The sequence below is a fragment of the Eschscholzia californica genome, unplaced genomic scaffold (assembly GCF_041429995.1).
Source record: "Eschscholzia californica isolate CP2 unplaced genomic scaffold, dmEscCali1.0.p SCAF_1, whole genome shotgun sequence".
In the NCBI taxonomy this organism is placed as follows: domain Eukaryota; kingdom Viridiplantae; phylum Streptophyta; class Magnoliopsida; order Ranunculales; family Papaveraceae; genus Eschscholzia; species Eschscholzia californica.
In genome coordinates, this window is record NW_028238198.1 from 73290814 (window position 1) to 73312623 (window position 21810).

At 37.4% G+C, this 21810-nt stretch overlaps 1 protein-coding gene across 3 annotated transcripts; it reads left to right on the plus strand.

The window, feature by feature from the left end:
- The first annotated feature begins 287 nt into the window (after window positions 1–287).
- On the plus strand, window positions 288–21810 carry LOC147568987 (putative acyl-activating enzyme 16, chloroplastic). Of its 3 annotated transcripts, none has more exons than XM_086655439.1 (18): window positions 288–566; window positions 2254–2445; window positions 9075–9331; window positions 9904–11276; window positions 11407–11612; window positions 12755–12876; window positions 15020–15169; window positions 15426–15493; window positions 15826–15931; window positions 16147–16305; window positions 16441–16494; window positions 16575–16655; window positions 17367–17504; window positions 18709–18868; window positions 19043–19122; window positions 20056–20201; window positions 20843–20900; window positions 21551–21810. In XM_086655439.1, exons 4-18 carry the CDS (start codon window positions 11194–11196, stop codon window positions 21641–21643), a joined length of 1704 nt encoding a protein of 567 aa, XP_086511565.1. In that variant the 5' UTR covers window positions 288–566; window positions 2254–2445; window positions 9075–9331; window positions 9904–11193; the 3' UTR covers window positions 21644–21810. The 3 variants fall into 3 exon arrangements, with proteins under 3 accessions (XP_086511565.1, XP_086511564.1, XP_086511566.1); XM_086655438.1 differs by having other exon boundaries at window positions 9075–9189; window positions 11189–11276; XM_086655440.1 differs by lacking the exons at window positions 288–566; window positions 2254–2445; window positions 9075–9331; window positions 9904–11276 and having other exon boundaries at window positions 11407–12251; window positions 12327–12876.

Genomic DNA, 21810 nt, shown 5'->3' on the forward strand with positions numbered 1-21810 from the left:
ACTTCATGAGAGTTACATACTTTTAAATGCAAAGTGCCTCATGAAGAGAAAGAAATTGGACTAGACACAGACACAATGATCTTAAAGATCGTGGATGAAAAGACCCTAAAGGCCGTGAATGAAAAGACCGTAAAGGTCGACAAAATAACTGGAAATAAACTAAAAGAACCACCGCCGATGTCACGTGACAGGTAATTGGACATTAGTGAGGGGGTATCCCTAAATTCCCATATATCCTTTTTGTTTTCTTCCCTGTAGGCCTCTCTGTACTGACCATCTGTTTGAAGTTTCCTTCCCTCAGGGCTCAGACTACCTACTCTCACTTTCTCTCTCTACATTTCTTCCTCTCTCTCTCTCATCTTTTATGCTTCTGTGTATACCTCAATCCGATGGGAGCAATTTCCTTGTACTGTAGTTTAACTTCTACTCCTATTGATCATAAACTGTTCGATGGATTACTTCTTAGCAATCGCAATTTCCGCTTCTCAAAAAACTTCAACAAAACCTATGGAGACCGTCGTCGTTATCGACTTGTTCGGAGATCTAGGGTTTACTCTAAGTCGAATGTAAGTATTAATCTAACTTATGTTGATTCAAATTCATCTTGTTTTATTTTGTTACTTCTATTATGAAGTTGTGATTATGAAACAGAATTTTGAAGTTGGTACAAACTTCTGAATTTTGATTATGGTTTGGTGATATTGAGTTGTTGTTGCCTCGAAATTTTGTTGTCATAAAGTTGTTACTCGGACAATTCTCTGATAACAAATGGAAGTTGTTGAAGAATGTTCTGATTTTAGTGCATATCTAGTGGTAGCAGAATTTTTTCTTCCTGGTCTAGAAAAATCCAAGATCAAATATTTCTGGGCAAGAGTGTTGGAATTAGGAAAGAATCTTTATATCCTATTATTAGGTTTAGACTTTAGAGAAATAATTTTTGTTTTTATTCCTATCTTTAGCTTGTAATTAAGTTATATAACTATATATAGAGTATGTGTAAAAGAGACTGATAAAACTAAGATGACACTCCCGTGCACATAAAATTCCACGTTGACACCATACAAAAGTTACAACTATACCTATTTTTGATCTGGCGAAAATTAGGTAGCACTTCTGTTTGGTGTTCAAGTTGGATTTATGTGCACGGAATGTCACCAAGTGTGTCAGCGTAGCATGTCTCAAAGTGAAAATGTGAATTCATTTTATGTTGATTACAAAGCAGACATTGTATTTCCAATATGAGTTTTGACAGTGCTTCATATCCGACGTGGGATCTAATGAGCTGAATTTTAGAAATGTTGTTCCCTTAACCAAAACCAAATTGTTTTACTAAATTGGATTCCTGATCGGGATTCAATCTTAGAATAGAGCCACAGTTTATTTCAAACAATAAATGATAAGGTTGGAGGTTCTAGAAGGGGTGGTTAATTTATTTTATAGTCGTTTTCTTTGTCGTAAATTTTCGGTGGAAAGAGAGAAAGGTCGATTGAAGTTTCTTGTTGGTTGCGGGCTTGCGCCCCAAGTGGAAATGTTTCGGCCGTTTTGGTTGAAATATGTTAACAATTAGTATACTGGATAGGTATCAAATTGGTCTGTAACTGTTATATGAATGTTTTCAAGTATGGGATGCTTCATTTTATGACATCACCAAATGAATTCAAGTTAACAATTAAAGTTTAACATACCATTGACAAGCAGAGAAAACATCTATTCTCTTTTTTATCAGTTATAACTATAAAATTGTTGCAGCCGGAACTTTTTATAATGAGAAACTACAAAGTAGTAAAATACTATGTCTGAGGTTTAAGGGAGGCTATTTTCTGTTAACTTCTCAGTCTTGACTGTATCAGAGAAATCTTCCTTGACTAGAGCATAAATTAATTCAAATTGTGGGGTCTGTAATCCTTGTCAGCTGTAGCTGTTGATATGGTTATACCTTTATAGCGTACTGAGATATCCAGACAATGCTTCAAGTGTTTCCCTCTTAAGTCCATTAATGGCAATTTCTTTAAATGTAATGAATTCCATTATATCGGTACTTGAATATAATGGTATCTTGAAGATTTCTCAAGATGCATATGCTCGATATTCTAGTTTCAAAAGCTTGAGTTAGAAGTCCTGACATTTATGATAGCTCTTGTGTACCTGTATATATATACATTTATTCGTATTATGAAACAAGGGGGAAGGATTTCTGCCATAAGGAGTGCTAACAGTACATTTATTTATGGACACAATACTTGTGCTATACAGGAAGAGGAGCTAAAAGTCAGAAAGTGTTCTCCTATTTTAGAGAGCGCCTTGCTTTCAAATGATAATGCCTTGGATTCTCGTGACTGGAAGGTAGTTCCTGATATTTGGAGGTCCTCAGCAGAAAGATATGGTGATCGAACAGCACTTGTGGATCCTTATCACGATCCACCATCTGAAGTGACGTACAAGCAGGTAATACCTTATCTTCGTATATATATATATATATATATATATATATATATATATATATATGTAATGTACTAATGTGTGTGTGTATGCGTGTGTGTTAGAAAAATACAGTTGGAATTAGTTATGCTTTTTTTTTCCATTGTGGGAAAGAGATGTCATTTGTACCGTGTCTGCGTAAGATATAAATGTGTAGCTTCTAATTTCTTTTCAATATAAGAAGTCAAAAGATTGATATTGGTTGATGAGAAAACAAAAATAAAACTATCAAGGGTGTACAGGTTAATGAAGTGTTGTCAGAGTCGCTGAAAATATGATCTATCATCAAGTCTGATTATTTGAAGTGCTAAAAATTGGTATATTGTTACTGTACAAGTCCATGATTTTTTTTTTTTCTATTTTTATTGATTGATGCTATCATGAAATTGTTTGTTGGAAGGTCCACTCCACTCGGCCAAACCGAGTGGACTTGGTCCAAATAGGAATCCTACTACAACTAGGATTCCTTAGGTATTAGGATTATAGTTTAGATTAGTTTAGGATTAGTTTAGATAAGTTTTGATAAGTTTAAACTCTTCATCATGTAAACCTATATAAAGGGGTTCAATCATAATGTAATATACAAGTTGTAGTGTTAATAAACAAGGTATTTACCTATCTCTCTATCTCTCTCTCACACAACAACAACAAGCTCACCGATCTTCATCTCTCGGCTTCAACCGAGATAGTCATCATCAACCCTCGGTTATAACCAAGAGCTCAGCTCATCTCTCTCTCTCTCGGTTATACCCGAGCTTCATCACTCTCGGCCTCACCGAGAGTTGTTACACACTCACTCGGTTATAGCCGAGACTATCAACTCCTTCAATCTTCCTCTCGGTCATCAACCGAGAAGGTCATCACCTTCACCTACACTCGGTCATACTCGAGTGAATTAAACAATCAAAGGTTTAACCTTTTCACATGGTATAAGAGCATTCAAAAATTTTTTTTTTCTCTTGAATCATGACTACTCCCGAAGCTTCTGAAACTTCTCAAGTTCATGCTACCATTAATAGTGGACCGTTTGAGGTTCACCACTCGGATTCTCCCACCACGATGCCTTCAGCAACTACTCTCACACCGGAGCAATACCAATCTATAATTGCCTTATTGGAACAAAACAAACAGCCCACATCTTCTCATGTTACCACTAAAGACCCTCACGTCAATCTTACAGGTAAGTATTATTCTTCTTTTCATCCTCCTTGGGTTATTGATTCCGGTGCCGCTAAACACATATGTTCGGTTTTATCACGTTTTTCTTCATATTCTCTTGCTCCTCCGGATTTATTTGTTAGACTACCCGATGGATCAAGAGTTAAGGTTCACCATATTGGTTCGGTCTATTTTTCCAATAGATTTTATTTACAAGATGTGCTTCATATTCCATCTTTTCAATTTAATCTCATATCTATATCTCAAATTTCTAAATCTCTTCGTTGTACCGTCTTATTTGACGATGACTTATGTCTTTTTCAAGACCGAACAACGAAGATGGAGATTGGGCATGGTAGTCTCCATGATGATCTTTACTTCCTCCGCACGGAGCGTCAAATTTTTTCCGTTTCAAATTTATTTCAAGATAAACCTAGTCATGAGTCTTTTTCTTTATGGCATTGCCGTTTAGGCCATCCATCTTTCTCTCGTTTTCAATTTTTTAATTCTAGACTTCCATGTATGAATTTTAAATTCTCATCAAATAAAGTGCCGTGCGATATATGTCCGCTTTCTAAGCAATGTCGATTGCCTTTTCCTTCTAGCACTACTTCTTCCACTCATATATTTGAGTTAGTTCATGCCGATATATGGGGTCCCTTTCCGGTTCCCTCCACCTCCGGGTGTCGTTATTTTTTGACCCTTGTTGACGATTTTTCTCGTTGTACTTGGATATTCCTTCTAAGTTCTAAATCGGACTCCACCATGAAAATTAGGAATTTTTCTATTTATGTTCATACACAATTTAACTGTGTGATAAAAACAATTAGATCAGACAATGGTTCTGAGTTCATGAATCATTCCCTCCAAAGTTGGTTTCTTGAAAAAGGAATCACCCATCAACGTAGTTGCACTTATACACCTCAACAAAACGGTGTTGTTGAGCGAAAACATCGCCATATTCTTGAAGTCGCTAGATCTTTACGACTTCAAGCTCACCTCCCTCTTTCGTTTTGGGGAGAATGCGTTCTAACCGCCGTCTATCTCATTAATAAATTACCCACACCTATCCTTGATGGGAAATCCCCTCATGAAATCCTCATGGGTGCTCCTCCGAATCTTTCACACTTACGTGTATTCGGATGCCTTTGCTATGCCCGTATCCCTTTGGTCAAAACCAAGATGGACGCCCGGTCCTCCGCCGGCATTTTTCTTGGCTACCCAAGTGGACAAAAGGGTTACCGTATCTACGACATCTCTACTCAACGTATTTTCATCTCACGAGACGTTACATTCTTCGAGAGCCGCTTTCCTATGGCTTCTCCACCTCCGGCACAAGCTCCTCTCGCCGACCCGTCTCCATCCCTCTCTATTGATGATGACGGAACCTTTGATTTTCCGGTGAATACCGAGCCTCCTCCCGATTCACCGTCCGACAGCAGCAGGTTCACCGAAGAACCCACTGTCCCTGTCGTCCCGGTTTTGGATACTGTTTCAGGGGTGCCTCCAGACACCCCTGGTAACACACCTTCGGGGGTGCCGACAGAAAACCATTCTTTCCCTTCGGGGGTGCCTACAGATATCTCTACCGAGCTCCCTGATTCAGGGGTGCCGACAGAACCCCCTGTCACCACTCCCGGTTCGGGCTCTTCTCTTCCACCGCCCGCGACCGGTGTTCCCACTTCCGGCGCTCCCGACGTTGACTCCGGCAGACCGGTTCGGTCTCGTCAACCACCTAGTCATCTCAAAGACTATGTTTGCTCCAACACCACTACCGTCAAGTATCCACTTGAAAACTATTTTTCTATAAATTCCTTTTCAACTTCTCATCAACAATTTCTTTCCTCGGTCTTGTCCTCGACCGAACCCACTTCCTTCACCCAAGCAATGAAATCTTCTCATTGGAAGGAGGCCATGGCTAAGGAAATTTCGGCCTTGGAAGAAAACAAAACTTGGACTCTCACTAACTTACCACCCGGTAAGAAGCCTATTGGTTGTAAGTGGGTGTATAAAATAAAGTTCAAGCCCGATGGCTCCATAGAACGCTATAAAGCTCGCTTAGTGGCTAAAGGCTATACTCAAATAGAGGGGTTGGACTACAATGATACTTTTGCTCCGGTTGCTAAACTAGTAACCGTTCGAGTTCTTCTATCTCTCGCCGCCATTAAAGGCTGGTCTCTCCATCAGTTGGACGTTAACAATGCCTTCCTCCAAGGCGACCTCCATGAGGAGGTTTACATGAAACTTCCCCCCGGGTTTTCATCTAAGGGGGAGTCTCAAGTATGCCGCCTTCATAAATCTCTTTATGGTCTAAAACAAGCATCCCGTCAGTGGTTTTCCAAATTTTCCTCCGTTCTAATTGAACGTGGTTTCTCTCAATCTAAGAGTGATTATTCGCTTTTTACCTTTCGTTCCTCCTCCACTCAGATTTATGTTCTAGTCTATGTGGATGACATCATTATCACAGGAAATAATGATCATGCTATTTCCAAGTTAAAATCATTCCTAAATAATGCTTTCTCGCTAAAAGATTTAGGACGTCTCCAGTACTTTCTTGGTATTGAAGTTTCTCGTTCGTCACAAGGCATTTTTTTATGTCAAAGAAAATATGCACTTGATATTTTAAAAGATTCTGGACTGACCGCTGCACGTCCCTCTGAATTCCCTATGGAACAGAAACTTCGACTTAGTCCCACTGACGGTACACCATTGTCAGATCCGTCAGTTTACCGTCGCCTAATTGGCCGGCTTCTCTACTTAACAGTTACACGGCCAGATATCGCTTTTGCTGTGAATAACCTCAGTCAATTCATGCAAACACCCAGCCAAGTACACCTAGACGCCGCCCATCGCGTACTACGATACTTGAAAGGTACCCTTGATAAAGGAGTATTTTTATCCGCAAACAGCTCTCTCCATATTACAGGTTACTGTGATTCAGATTGGGCTGGTTGTCCTTCGACCCGTAGATCAACTACAGGATATTTTACAATGTTGGGATCTAGTCCACTTTCATGGAAATCAAAGAAGCAACCCACCGTTGCCAAGTCTTCGGCAGAAGCAGAATATCGAGCTTTAGCCATCCTCACATGCGAATTACAATGGCTTAAGTATTTATTACTTGACTTTGGAATTGATCACTCAGATCCGATGACAGTTTATTGCGACAACAAAGCCGCTCTCCACATTGCTGATAACCCAGTTTTTCACGAACGTACCAAACACATTGAGATAGATTGCCACATCGTTCGTGAAAAGATTAAAGACAACGTCATTGCCACACGCTTCACCAGTACAGAAAATCAGTTAGCGGATATCTTCACAAAGCCACTTGGGGCAGAACCGTTCAAGAACATTATTGGCAAGTTAGGCGTTACTTCCATTCCCGCTCTAACTTGAGGGGGAGTGTTGGAAGGTCCACTCCACTCGGCCAAACCGAGTGGACTTGGTCCAAATAGGAATCCTACTACAACTAGGATTCCTTAGGTATTAGGATTATAGTTTAGATTAGTTTAGGATTAGTTTAGATAAGTTTTGATAAGTTTAAACTCTTCATCATGTAAACCTATATAAAGGGGTTCAATCATAATGTAATATACAAGTTGTAGTGTTAATAAACAAGGTATTTACCTATCTCTCTATCTCTCTCTCACACAACAACAACAAGCTCACCGATCTTCATCTCTCGGCTTCAACCGAGATAGTCATCATCAACCCTCGGTTATAACCAAGAGCTCAGCTCATCTCTCTCTCTCTCGGTTATACCCGAGCTTCATCACTCTCGGCCTCACCGAGAGTTGTTACACACTCACTCGGTTATAGCCGAGACTATCAACTCCTTCAATCTTCCTCTCGGTCATCAACCGAGAAGGTCATCACCTTCACCTACACTCGGTCATACTCGAGTGAATTAAACAATCAAAGGTTTAACCTTTTCACATTGTTGAGATACTTTTTGTCTTGTATTAAGTTTTAGTATAGGTGTTGAATTAAGATGAATTAGGCTAAAAATATAAAATTTCTCACTTAAATTAAATCTATGAGAAACACCGATTAAGCTTTTGATCGAAGTTATATAACCATTACTTTCACCTTACACATTCTTGAAGCTGAAAATTTAGTCTCATCTTAGTTAGTTATCACCCTTTATTTATCAATCAAATTAAGTAGAAGAGGAAGAGGCTCTGTCTAATTTATTAGATTCAATGCCTTACCGTGCGAAACTAATTTAAATTGCAAAGTAACTTTCAGAATATGAAATCATCCAAATCATCCTTATCTTAATCAACAACCAAATCAAAGATTTCCATGGTTATAAACCACTCTACTAACTAGTGTACTGCTACATGATTTTAAAAAGAAACCTAAAGCTAAAAGCACGTGCACAACACATGGGATCCGCATGTACACGTTACATCATGTTACAGTTAAATGTGTTCGCGTTGGAATGAGTTCCTATGCGTAGAATTAAATTTCGAAATATTTCGCGCAAATGACTATCGAAATTTCCACAGAAACCCGATATTTCAACCATCGGAAATATCAAATTAATAGAGTTAAAACTCACTTAGAATCAACAGAGAGTTGAAAGCATTCAAGAGTTCCCAATACTTACTGATGTTCGACAGATTTTTAGATCCAAGTACTTCCGCTCCGAAAAGGTAATCCGTTGTGTCCCGAGAGACACTTCGCCTTGTTGGTTCATAGACAACGTGAATTAATGTCTTAAGGAAAGAGATCACTCGCCTTGGTTGTAATCAAATTGTTTACTGTTGTACCCTCTAATTATATATATATATATATTTTAAATATTATTCATATATGGAATTTAAACCAGAATACTAACAATATGTTTTACATAGAATATTTTGGATTATAGAATTCAATTCCGATTAATTTCAAAAAGATACAAAGAATTTATCGTTGTTTAAAGAAATATTACGATAATCCAGTGATTTTAAGTCACTAACCACTATATTCGAACAACAAATATGTCCCTAGGTTGATAAAGATTCAGCAAGTCTAATGCCTAGATGGGGGTAGCCTATTCCTATGCGAGGAACTGTTCTTGTATTCTTTTATTCATTGCAGAATAGCTTAAGCTTTTTATTGCCTTTTCTGTTTTTCCATGCTATCTTTTATTTGTTTTAGTATAGCTTTTAGTTCTTATTCTAGTTCTTTTAAGCTTCCGCGTGGCCTACATTAATAAGGATCCTCACTGATGCTCAAAATTTGCAATTCTTATTTGTTTGATGTTCTTCCTCACATGTATTTGTGGTGTTTCTTTGTTGTTTCCCTCTAAACACCTATTTGACATAGTTCATTGATACGAGAGACCAAGAGTCCAAGATATTAATATATAAGTGGGTTGAACTTGCATGTATATGCAGTTTCAGAGTCCATTGCATCTCAGAGTTCATTCGTTCTATGATTGGCAGGTTGAGCAGGAAATATTGGACTTTTGTGAAGGATTAAGAGTCGTGGGAGCCGAACCAGGTGAAAAGGTTGCCCTTTTTGCTGATAATTCATATCGGTGGCTGGTTGCAGATCAAGGTGTGTAGTACTTTCTGTATTTTATCTATCATGCAAATTTTCATTGCTCCATTATCTTGCTGGGCTTGTTGCTAATATCGTGAAGCACTGGAAGTTGGTCGTAGCAGTAAATGGCTGAAAGAAAATCTGTGGACTATACTATGTAGTTGGTATCGGTCTCGGTCTCGGTCCGGCCGAAGGCCGAGACAGAGACGAGACCGAGACGGACCGAGATTCTCGGCCGCGACAGCAAGTGTAGCAATTAGCTAATGGCCTGCTACTAAGTAATATGTACTAAATTAATTATTGCTATTTATATTAGATTCTCGGTCGAGACATCAAGTGTAGCTATTAGCTAATGGCCTACTACTAAGTAATATGTACTAAATTTATTCTCGGTCGAGACAGCAAGAATTTTCAATGTTTCTATAAGGCATAAAACCTAAAAATTCTATATAGTATCATTGCTATTTATATTAGATTCATTGAGAATATAATAAGTAGTTAAGATTTAAGAAGATAATAAATAGTAGTACATAATTAGGTTTAAGAGTTTTCTAAAAAAAAAGTTTCAAATAATTAGAAATTCTTGTCTCGGTCTCGGGTTGTCTCGGACGAGATGAAGAAACTCGGCCAAACCCTAACTTGGGGTCTCGGCCGAGTCTCGTCTCGGGAGGGGGCCGAGACGAGACCTGAGATTCTCTGTCGAGACCAACCACATAGGGACCATATTAGTATTCTATGTGGATAAATGATGTAAATGCAAGTAATATGATAGCTTCCTACCTCTTTAAATCATGGTTTTTGAGTTTAATATTGTTTGTAGGGTATTGCAGAGAAAATGTAAAGTGTCGAAAAACTAAAGGAAAGAAAAGCTGGGACATCCGTATTATGTTATTATCATTTTTGTTATTTGCTTCAATATCGTAGAAGAAACTCAAACAAAATCATATAGGAAGAAAACTTAGCTGCACAGTGAAGTGTATTCATATGTCAACTTATAAAAGCCTAGATGGAGCTATTTTGTCATAGTATGGAAGTATCATTGTACACCTATTCACTTGAGCAGTGATTCAGATTTCAGATAGTGTTTCAGCAATAGAAGAATAAATATGTAAAAATATCCATGGTAGACAACTTCGGATTAGTCCATTCTCACAAATTCATATTCAACATATGGCTAAATCAATTTTGTTCCCTTAAATCTCGCATTGGCCGCTCAAGATGTAGACCCAATGAGTATAGTTGGATCACTTTTTTTTCATATGGATTCGTCGAGGGTAATTTTTTTCTAGTTTATGGGCCACACTCGTGTAAGAGTTCTTTAACAACGGCAGTTTTCAAATCAATGTAAATTAGATATGCTTTTGGTTGTGTTGTCAGCGCCACCTTTTTATGTAGAGAAAGAAGGAACGCAGAATGACGTAGGTGATGATGAAAAAGGAAATAGAAAATGAGAAACAAAAGAAGAAAGATAAGACTATCAACCAAATTGTGTGCTCTGGTTATGCGTTCGTGTTGCCATCCTAGCCTTCCACTTGAACTCAGAGTTGGATTTTCTAGTTCAGTCACGTACTTAAATGACTTGATGGTCCTGGATACTTACTTCACACTTTTAAGTTTAGATTTTGATACTCCTTTCAACTTAACTAACCCAACCTTGTGCGATACAAACTTCTTATTGGCATTTGGCACGACCACTACACTAACTTTGTAAGGCCTAGATACCTCTGTGTGCTCTGTATTGCACCAAAATACAACATTTAACCAGGTCCAATTTTTGAAGATAAAATAAGGAGAAGTATATAATTATCTTCTGTTGACCTCTATATATTTTTCAGAATATTTTCAGAATTTTGTCACTGTATCTGATATTTTACTACCACTTTCAGATACATACACACGTGCGGCATACTCCTGTCTTCTTATGTCGAAAGCTTTCATACATTCTATTCTTTGCTATTAGCACAACTATGTCTCAGCTATTGCATTTAAGTTATTTAACAATAATGTTGAACAGGCACTATGGCATCCGGGGCAATTAATGTTGTACGAGGATCAAGATCATCTGTTGAAGAGTTACTGCACATATACAAGCATTCTGAAAGGTTAGAAACAGAACTTCGTTTATATCTACATTCAAAAGTGTCTGCATGAGCTGTAGGCCTAACGCATGAATCATAGATCTGAATATTTTCAGATGTGAAGCTTATGGTCTCATCTTTCTTTTTGGCTCAGTGTTGCACTTATCGTGGACAATGCAGACTTATTTGAGCGGATTTCAGAAACTTTTATTTCTAAAGCAACTATAAGATTTGTAATTCTTCTTTGGGGTGAAAAGCCATGCCTAGGTAGTGAACCGATAAAGGGCATTCCTATTTTTAACTACAAGGAGATCATAGATTTGGGGAAGGAGAGTCGTAGCTGCTTGCTTGGTGAAAATGGTAATACCTTAAGCAGATTTAATGATACTTGATGCACTAAATAATCCCACTCAGGTTATTGCTTCAGTGATCTCATGGACATGTCAGAGCTTGCTTCATGCATGTCACTAAATGTTGGCATAATTACAACCAACACGAAATTTCATTTGCATTTTCCCTCTGCGTTGTATGTATTTCCACTGAAATAACATAATATTTGGATGAATTATATCATTCAACATGAAAAGTTTAATACTTTGGTCTCCGATAGAAAAAAAAACAACAAACCGGAGGACTGAAATAATTTTGAGAGAGAGAATGGGAGTACAATCAAAATTCAAAATAGATTGACAGACAACGATGCAGGCATTTAAACTCTCACATTTCAATTTAATCTTCAAATTTTCTTTTTCAGTTATTAATTACATGTTATGCTTTTTGATTAACCATTGTTTTATTATATGCAAATGACATTAACTTAGAGAACAGTGTAAACGAAGTGTACCTTGAACTCAATGTGATATATGCCTATATCATTTGAGGCGCAAGGAAACACAAACGCCTGAGTGAAGTAAGGCAAAAACAATGTAAAATACCCATAAAGTGCATAAAAGGTTTAGATCACATTTGAAACTTCTTGTAACAAGCAAAAAGGAAAAAGTATATGTAAGATACTTATGGCAAGTGGTTGTACAAATCAGAACTTTCCTTCAAGATACCTTAATTATGAACAAGCCTTTTATATATGTAGCGCACGAGTTTGAAATGTAGAATAATAGAGATCATTGTATTAAGATATTTAACCATCAAAAGTGTCGTATCTTATGAATCCAAATTGGTAAATGTTCTTATTGTGGGCCTTTTAGGTTAATTAGTTCCTTCAGAAAATTTTATTTTCACGAATCTCGTAGCATCCAACAACTTGCATTAATTGTCTAATTAAGAAAGTGTGCAACTAGAACGCTAATGTAACGTTTGAAGAGAATTTTAAATGATGTAGGGAAGTCCAAAACTAAAAGAAAAGCTATCTTTGGATATTATGGCAAAATGAAAGGCTTCACCACTAAATCATTTTTAGATGTTTTTACCAAATCATTTTTTATTCTTGTCTAGTTTATTCATCTTCATATTTCGGTTAACTTGTCTGACTAACTTGTTGATAGGCCGCCAAAAGTTTATTTATGAAGCAATCGACTCTGATGATGTTGCTACACTCGTTTATACAAGTGGAACGACAGGCAACCCAAAAGGTGTTATGCTCACACATCGAAATCTATTACATCAGGTTTGATTGTTTATTTGTCCTATGTTTGCTAATTTCATAATATTTTCTCTGTACAGTTTTGATGCTTCGTCTCGATACATCTAACTCAGTTTATATACCACTGGTATATAGGTCCTATAGTGTAGTATGATTTATGCTTTATTTTTTCTAGTCTTAGCTGATTCACATTACGGGCCAACATGTGCAGCCGAGGGGCGGCTGCATATAGTAGTAGTGTCATTGTTAGTACTTATAAGAATTTAGTTACTTCCCATTTTTCTGTTATGTTATGGTTTATACTTTATAGGATTACTTTTGTAAAATGAGGCAGATTTCTATTTTTATGGTTTATAAGGATTAGGGTTTGAGAGAGAGGCCGACAGGATGAACCCCCCAAGTAGCTGATCCTCATAAGAGGGTGCTGTATGTAGTTCTCTAGTCAGTGGTAGTTCAGATGAAAAAAACATGGTTATTCTTTTCACATCATGAAACACCAAGAAACCACTATTTCAGGCCTGACCAACTGATGAAAGGAAGGACTTAAGTTTCACAATACTCTGCATTTAGCAGTCCAAATTTCAAAATCAGCAAACCAGAGAGAGTAAACAAGGTTGGAACATGGAGAAAATGGTCATATGTTTCGTGTTGTATGTAGTTCTCTAGTCAGTAGTAGTTCAGATGAAAAAAAACATGGTTAATCTTTTCACATCTTGAGCCAATAAAACCCAATGTTCCACCCCTAAAAGTCACCCATGTGAAGGGGAGTTTTGAGAAGAGTTCATGGCATTAATAAGAACTAGGAATCCGTGAGCCTTTGCAAAGGTTTATATGTCACAAAAGAACACTCGGGCTTTCGGAGTTTGCAGCTCTTGAGATTTCTAATTACCAAGTTCATACGATTTTGGTGTTTTGAAACACTCTCGACCAGTTGAGCTACAGACAGAGAGGTCCTACGATATGCAGAGGAAGTGTTATTTAACATTTGGCTGCTTTTGCAATTTGGGTCTTTCAGCACTCTCGTACAGGAGGCAGTAACTTTACGAATCAACCAATTTGCAAGCACAAGCGCGAAAAAAAAGGTTGGTGGTTGCAATTGTTGTATAGGGATATGGACAACAAAATGTGAGTCAAGCCCTACGACCATCTTGGCATCTTAGTCGAGAAAGGAAAAAGGATGCTACAGTATCTTACCTTTTGACTTTGAGTTTTTGGTGGAGAAGGGAAAAAAGCAATAAATACTTAGAGAAGTCGAGAAGGCCATGGAACTGATGTTAAATTGAAAGACATGATCTCACAAGTTGTTCTCGTAGTCACTTAGAAGAAAAAAGAAGAAAGAGAAGTATGTCAAATTCAAATTTAGATGCAGCTTCTCAGTAGCTATTCTTATACACAACATTGGGGAAGCTAGTCTCCCATGGAATGATGGAACACGTTTTCCCTTGGACATGGCCTAGTCAAGGATGACCGACCATTTATAGTGCGGTCAGCTGATGCAGCACAAAAGCAAATTATGCGGCCACATGTGCAGTTAAGTGGTCACCCATAGACCCCAGTAATGGTATTAACATATATAAGTTTGTGATACAATAAATATCCCTTGATGTATGAATGCCTAACTTTATCATGGAAGTCAATTATATTAACTTACGGGAAAGTTGGTGAAAACTCCCTACACCAAACTTTCTTTTGTCAAAAAGGATCCAGCAATTTTTTTAGGCTTCAGCTCCCTAGTGTGGTTGCAGGGATTGCAGAGGTTTGCATAGGGAGATCAAGTCTAAAAAAGTATTGAAAATGGAAGTCCAAGCCTAAAAAATATAAAACATGGAGCCCAAGTCTAAAAAATACTGGCATATCTTTTTAACCAAGACCAACATGGAATTTGGGTTTCGGCCTAATTTCCACTTTATCTATTAACCACGGAGTAACTTAAGCGCCGAATATTTAAGTTATGTACTTGTATCTTTAGACACAAGTTTCCCCCAGAAAATTGAAGCAGCTAAATCTGTAATGTGTTTGTGCTTGTCATTATTCAATAAGAACCATTTTTGGGCCTTTATATTACATTTTATTTGCGTATTGTCTATTTTATATTACGATTCAGTGCTACTGTTTAGTTAGGAGAAACTCACTTATCCTTGAGATAACATTTCTTTTCTTTGTTTAGATAAAGAACTTGTGGGACATTGTACCTGCAGAACCTGGTGATAGGTTTCTTAGCATGCTTCCACCTTGGCATGCATATGAGCGAGCTGCCGAGTATTTCACGTTAACGTATGGGGTTGAGCAAGTATATACAACTGTTAAGAACTTGAAGGTATTGTCTCCATATCACCATTTTGTTATACATCTTCAGGTGGATGCCTTTAGTACATACAATCTAATAGGTTCCACAGAATAAACTTGGGTATTTTGAGTTGAGTCTGGGAAAGTCTATATTGTAGAATGTGTCTAATTTTTCACTGTAGGGTCCGTCATACTTGACTTCATATCTTATACTTTAATGAATTAGTCATTTTGATAGTTGTTGTTCATTGTAGTGTTCTTATTCGTGAAATTGCTTCTATTGATAGGAAGATCTGCGTCGTTATCAACCACACTACCTTATTTCTGTTCCTTTGGTATATGAGACACTTTACAGGTATATTTACCTTCTTGAATCTGATACAGTATAAGTTCACCATATATTTAAAGGAATTCTGGACATATAATTTACTTCTACTTTTGCTGTCAACCAAGGAATCCTGCTTGGATTTATATTTTGTATTTTGCTTTTGAACGATGGTTTGCTTAAACTGCTTAATTGGTATTTTTCTGTCGACCGTGATATAAGTTCACCATTGAATCTTGAAAAAGATATAAAGTAGCAACATGTTGTAAAATCTATCCGTTGTATAATCATTCATATTGTTTAGTGCAAGTATTGTTGTTGCTCTTTGATGTTCCGTCTTATGGCCTTAATTTTATGTGCAGTGGAATACAGCGACAGATTTCATCAAGCTCCACTTTTCGCAAACTAATCGCACTTACTTTACTTAAGATCAGTCTGGCATACATGGAGATGAAGAGAGTTTATGAGGTCTGAGACTCAACTTTTGTCTCACCTTAAAATTATTGGCATAATTATCCTGTCAAAGTAGTAGGGGAAGTCTGCAGTTCGACATTTGTAATTGGAGGATATTAGTTAGAGTTCAGCACCACAAGCATCTTCCAGCTATTCTAATATCTAGCAAGCTGACTCATTTCTATCACAAAGTAACATTTGGCAAATTTAACTTTTGGTTTGATTTGCAGGGAAAGTTTCTTACCAAAAGTCATAGGCCACTTCCTTTCCTTCTGGCCACACTGGATTGTTTGTGGGCGAGGATTACAGCTGCAATTTTGTGGCCACTACATTTTCTGGGGGTGAAGCTTGTCTACAGTAAAATTCTTTCAGCAATAGGAGTTTCAAAGGTAACATTTGTATTCTAGGAGTGTTATTAATTGCACCATCTCTTTTATTAGATGTCAGCTAGTGACACAAGTAATGAATTGTTTCTTTTGTTTCTTTTGATGTTTACAGATAATGAATTGTTTGATAAACTGCAGGGTGGTGTAAGTGGCGGTGGTAGCCTGCCTCTGCATGTTGACAGATTTTTTGAGGTCAGATTCTTCAGACATACATTTCAATTAGAAGTTGTTGGTTCTAACTTCTAACTTAAAACAAATATATACAACTATAGGCGATTGGCGTGACGTTACAAAATGGGTATGGTCTGACAGAATCTTCTCCTGTTGTAGCTGCTCGGCTGTCTACCTGCAACGTAAGCAATATCTAGCTTTTATATGACTTCAGTAGTAGCTGTGAAACTTTGCTACTAATTGATCTTGCATGCACATCTTGTGCATACCTGAACATGGTTGTGTTAGAACTTATTACTTAGAAGTTAGAACCATAAAATACCCCTGAGATTAACGTGTTTTGGGTACAATAGTCACAATACCAACCCCTAGCTCAAGTTAGAAGATAATATAAGGAGTATTTCATTATTTTCTGGAAACATAAAAACAGTAGTCACGATTTCCATATTATATGATAATATGAAATACAACTTAAGTGCTTTATGGCTTATTTGGCTATTTTCCTTATGAACATGGATACTTCTTTTTAGCATATTTGCCTCGTAGTGACTGGGACCCTGTATCGGGCCATTGGCTCATCGTATCCAAGAGTAAAATATCATACAAAAATGTAGAATAATAACTGAGACAAGAAAATATGCCTACACATTTATCTCAGCACTGCCCTTTTCCTACGCCCCACATCCTCACCTCCTTCTAGTATTGGATACTGATACCGTATATATGTCCATGTTACATAATATTTTCTGCAGTTTCGTGTTGCTTTTTTCCTTCTTTCTTTACTTTTTCAGCCGCATTGTGGTATTCTGCTTTTGGTTCATTTGTTGATTTTTTGTACATTTCGCTAGAGTGGTGCTTCATTTGACTAAGTATCACAGATTTAACCTCTGAAGGTTCTTGGATCGGTTGGACCACCACTTAAAGATACGGAAATCAAAATTGTCGATTCAGAAACTGGTGAAGATCTCCCTGCTGGTTCAAAGGGAATTGTTAAAGTTAGAGGGCCACAAGTTATGAAGGGTTACTACATGGTAAATTGAACTTTTTAATTTCCACCTGGAAACTAGCGACACTAGATTGAATGAACTAAACTATGCTCATTCTGAAACATAATACCTCTGACATCATTGTCGCAACTTATCTAAATAGAAGTGTTGCAGTTTTAAGTCTATGTAGACTACTTATATAATCAGTATTTTTTTCTGTTCATATTGATACTGGTACAGTGATACTGGTAGACATTATCAGGATTTTATGTTGCATGAGGTGCTAGGCGTGGTGAGACGATGGATCTCTCACCATAATTTAGCTACTCCAAAATATTCAACTTTTGCGCCTTCACGTCCTGTTTAAAATGCAATAATTTCCAATAGATATGTATGACGTTTATTATTCTTTGATTTATTTGCATATTGCTATCAACATTCAATACGACCGACAAGACAAGCAATCGAGTAACTGTTGATGTTTCTTTCAAGAACCTCTTCCATTTTCTCTAGGTCTCACCTGAAAGCCTATCGTTTTCCTTAAAACAGAGAGCTCCAATGTTTTGAACACTGTAAGAGTTACTATTTGCAATATTTGGAAACAAAAGTAAAAAAACAACAAAAACCTTCGACAGAGGTTCTTGACAAATCTCAGGAGAGCGAGCCGGGGATGATAAAGTACTCTTGGACAACATACTCATATCTTGGTTGTACAAATTGTCTATGTTGTTATATAACATTATAGCTTTCGTGACAGACACAGCTTTCCTTGCTCTCAGGCTTGATATGTTACGAGAATGGACAACAATGTCTAGTGATTTGACTTGATGAACATAATCTAACTTAGAAGCCTTTCTAGTATCACTCTTGAGGCTGTTCATTCTGCCTGGTGTTTGTGCAGCCTACCAGTAGGTCTTATAATTATTTCGTAAAGGATAGTTATTGACTTGCAATTAGGACTTGAATTGAATCCGCTGATAAGCTCAATTACAGTAGAAGTTCACAGAAGCAAGTATTTGTCTGCTAATCTGTAATACCTAGAAGTTTAATTCATGGTTGATCTATCCAATCATCAACCTCATATTTTTCATTCTTTTTAAGCTTAACTACCAAGTCACTTTTTTCCAGCCTAGTGTCTCCTGTTTGTTTTTTTTATGTAGAATTTATGGTCTTACCAAAGCATTGTTGTAATCTGAAGATATGCACATACTAATTTCTTCTCTTTTATTGTTTTTGTGTCTTGAATAAGAATCCTTCTGCTACAAACGAGGTCTTGAATGAGAATGGCTGGCTCAGTACTGGTGACATAGGTTGGATTGCTCCTAACCATTCAAGAGGAAGAAGTCGGAACTGTGGAGGGGCGGTTGTCCTAGAAGGGCGTGCAAAAGATACGATAGTTCTTACAACAGGTATTTCTGAAGCCATGAATTAGTCGAGTATGATTCTTCTCCTCTTGTTTATGACATTTTAGTGAAGTACATTCCTTAGAGAAGCTAAGGATTTATCTATACTTCACCTTAATATTTTGACTGTAGCTTAATTCTGCTCCATCAATGATAATCGTTAATTTGGACGAAATTTAGGTGAAAACGTCGAACCATCGGAGCTTGAGGAAGCGGCCATGCGAAGTAAACTAATTCTACAGATTGTTGTCATTGGCCAGGTAAATTTTATTAATCAATTGGTGATCTAGTTCTATTTACCTCGAATGCAGTGGATATTGTATTTAAAGAGGTCGTTGAGCTTGCTATTGGGTAAGGTTCATTACTTCGCTCGAGGTTAGACAAGGACTAAAGGACTATTGGGTAGTTTTGTCTGCGGAACTTTGGTTGAGTCAAATAAGGTTCATAACTTCATAACCTAGTTAGTTGTTGTGTCCTGCACTGTTTCCATGTTGGATGTTTCCACTTTCAGAGTTTCAGTATATAATTGGTAACTGAGTCTCTGACAAAGCTATAACCAATATGAATTAGACATTTGTTTGGCATAATAACAAAAATAATCAGTTCCAAGCAAACTAGCTAAAACTCGAGTACAGAAGAGCGAAATCTTGCATGTTTAACTTGAACGCAGCTCAAAATGGTTCATGTTGGTAAAAGTCCCATGCTTAAGAAAACAGTCGAGGTGTTCGTCTCGAGGCGATTCGGTCTTTTTTGCCTCAAGTCACAGCCGCTGCAGGCTCAAACAACGCGCATGCCGTTCAGTTCTCAGATGTGCACCTTGAGGTGGAAGGAACTATCGTGTTTTACTTTTCCAATTCAATGTACTCCTTGAGGCAACGCCTGACCTATTATAAGCAAACCGCCCTTAAGGAAGAAACTGGTTTTAGTACATCGCAAGGCGACACATAACTATTTCCGGGCAAACCGCCTTCATGTGCGAAACCATTTCTTTAGAACACAGTGGGTACAAATATTACCATGTTCTCTTAAGAAAGCCAATATAAATGAATAAGAGCACAAGGATAATTTATGGTGTTTAGATCACTTTAGTTTGCCAATATGACATGGCTAAAAGAACATTGATATTTATCATAAGAGTGTCGCTTTGATCATCTTCTCAGTTGAGTACTTCATCATGTCACTCGCCTTTTCAGGATCAAAGACGGCTTGGAGCAATAATCGTTCCAAATAAACAAGAGCTTCTGGAAGTAGCAAAAAAGCTATCAACTTCAGATGATAAAGCCTCTGAACTCAGTAAAGAGAAAGTGACCAATCTGTTGCATGAAGAACTAAGGACTTGGTAAGTTCTTGCCTTTTAATCTATTTCATTTCCGTCTCGAACTATGTGCACAATGTTCTCTTTCATGAGTTCTCTAGAATTGAAAACAGATCTACCATTGAAGAGAAAATACCTAATTGTCTATATATATAAGGGTAGGGATCCTGGATCAACTTCATTGCAAGTTACCGTATGCCACTTGAAGGTTCTAGAATGTTTTCAATTGGTTGAATAACCCTTGGTGGTCGAACGCAATTAATATTTGATATCCAAACAGTTAGGTGGTCACATAACTAATTACTGACAAATATAATAGGCAACCGGCAACCCCTTGTGTTCATCACAATCACCTCACTTCCTCTCTACCTTGTATAATCGAGATGTGCATTTCATTCCTTTTAAAGGATAATCAGAAAGGGTAAAGACTAAAGAGCAGAAAAATTGACTGAACCACCCCAGAAGCAAACTTGAGAAATTCTACAACTATCTCTTACCCGTTTGTGATAAATGGAAGATTCTCTCTTGATCGACTTCATTTTAAGCACCAAATTACAAATTTGTATTAGTTTTCATTATTGTCTACCTACTCCATAGTAAAGCTAAAATAATTTCTGCAAAACGTGAAGAGTGCAGCTTTTTTAACAGTTTATGGATTCATGCAGGACTTCGGGATCCTCATTTCAGATTGGACCAATATTAGTCGTGGATGAACCTTTTACGGTAAATTTTGTAAATCATCAATATCTTCCAAAATTTGTTTAGTGTTGTTTTCCTGATCCTGGTGCTACTATATTAGATATGATAAATTGATGTAACACCCGTCTTGAACTCTGAATATCAACCACATCATCCCTAATTCTGGCACCATCCAGATCCACTAGGCCAGGCTCTACATGGTGCACGATTATTTTCCTTACATGCACCCCACTAACGCCTTCTCCACCCACCAATTTAGATATAAAATCTACCCAAAAGACCAAGCCAGTTTCTAGGACAAGTTGCTAACTGTAAGGTAGTGTTTGTTTGTTTCATTGTATGAATCTGGCTCGTCAGGGAAAACACCCAAATCAGTCATTGAGAGGAGTCATACATTGCCAGTCAGATTACAAGTCACTCTGAAATCTGACTCAAATCTATTCAGCCCTTGAGTTAGATTCAGTTGAAAACAAACACAGTATCCCAGGTCTAAAGGCTTCCCTAAGCAATGTCAGACTCCATGCAATGACATGACCCTTTAGGTACACATATATATTTGCAATCTTTGAGGAAATTCACACTTCCACAGTTGTCTATACTTACTATTTTACTAATAGAGTATACGAGTGTCGCTGTGTGGCAATAAGCTTGGTATCTGTTTTTTGGTGTTGTAGATCGATGGTGGTTTGATGACACCAACTATGAAAATAAGAAGGGACAAAGTCGTTGCGCGATACAGTGACGAAATCAGCAAACTTTACAAGTAGATCTGTGGAGAAAAAAAGCTTGCGTTTCGAATCTTATTGTTTGATTAATCTAATCAACCTCTGTATTACTTTGTGATATAAAATAAAAAGGAGATTTCGTATTCCCAGGCCAGCTAAGGGATGTCATGAAACTGTCAAATAAAAGGTAAGAACATTTTTAGGCTCAA

Bases quoted from the DNA above. Each gene is read 5' to 3' on its own strand.
- LOC147568987 (XM_086655438.1), top strand. From the start codon at position 390: ATGGGAGCAATTTCCTTGTACTGTAGTTTAACTTCTACTCCTATTGAT. The intron at 15,170-15,425 runs GTATTGTCTCCA...TTCTATTGATAG, and splicing joins CAACTGTTAAGAACTTGAAG to GAAGATCTGCGTCGTTATCA. The intron at 15,932-16,146 runs GTCTGAGACTCA...TTTGATTTGCAG, and splicing joins AGATGAAGAGAGTTTATGAG to GGAAAGTTTCTTACCAAAAG.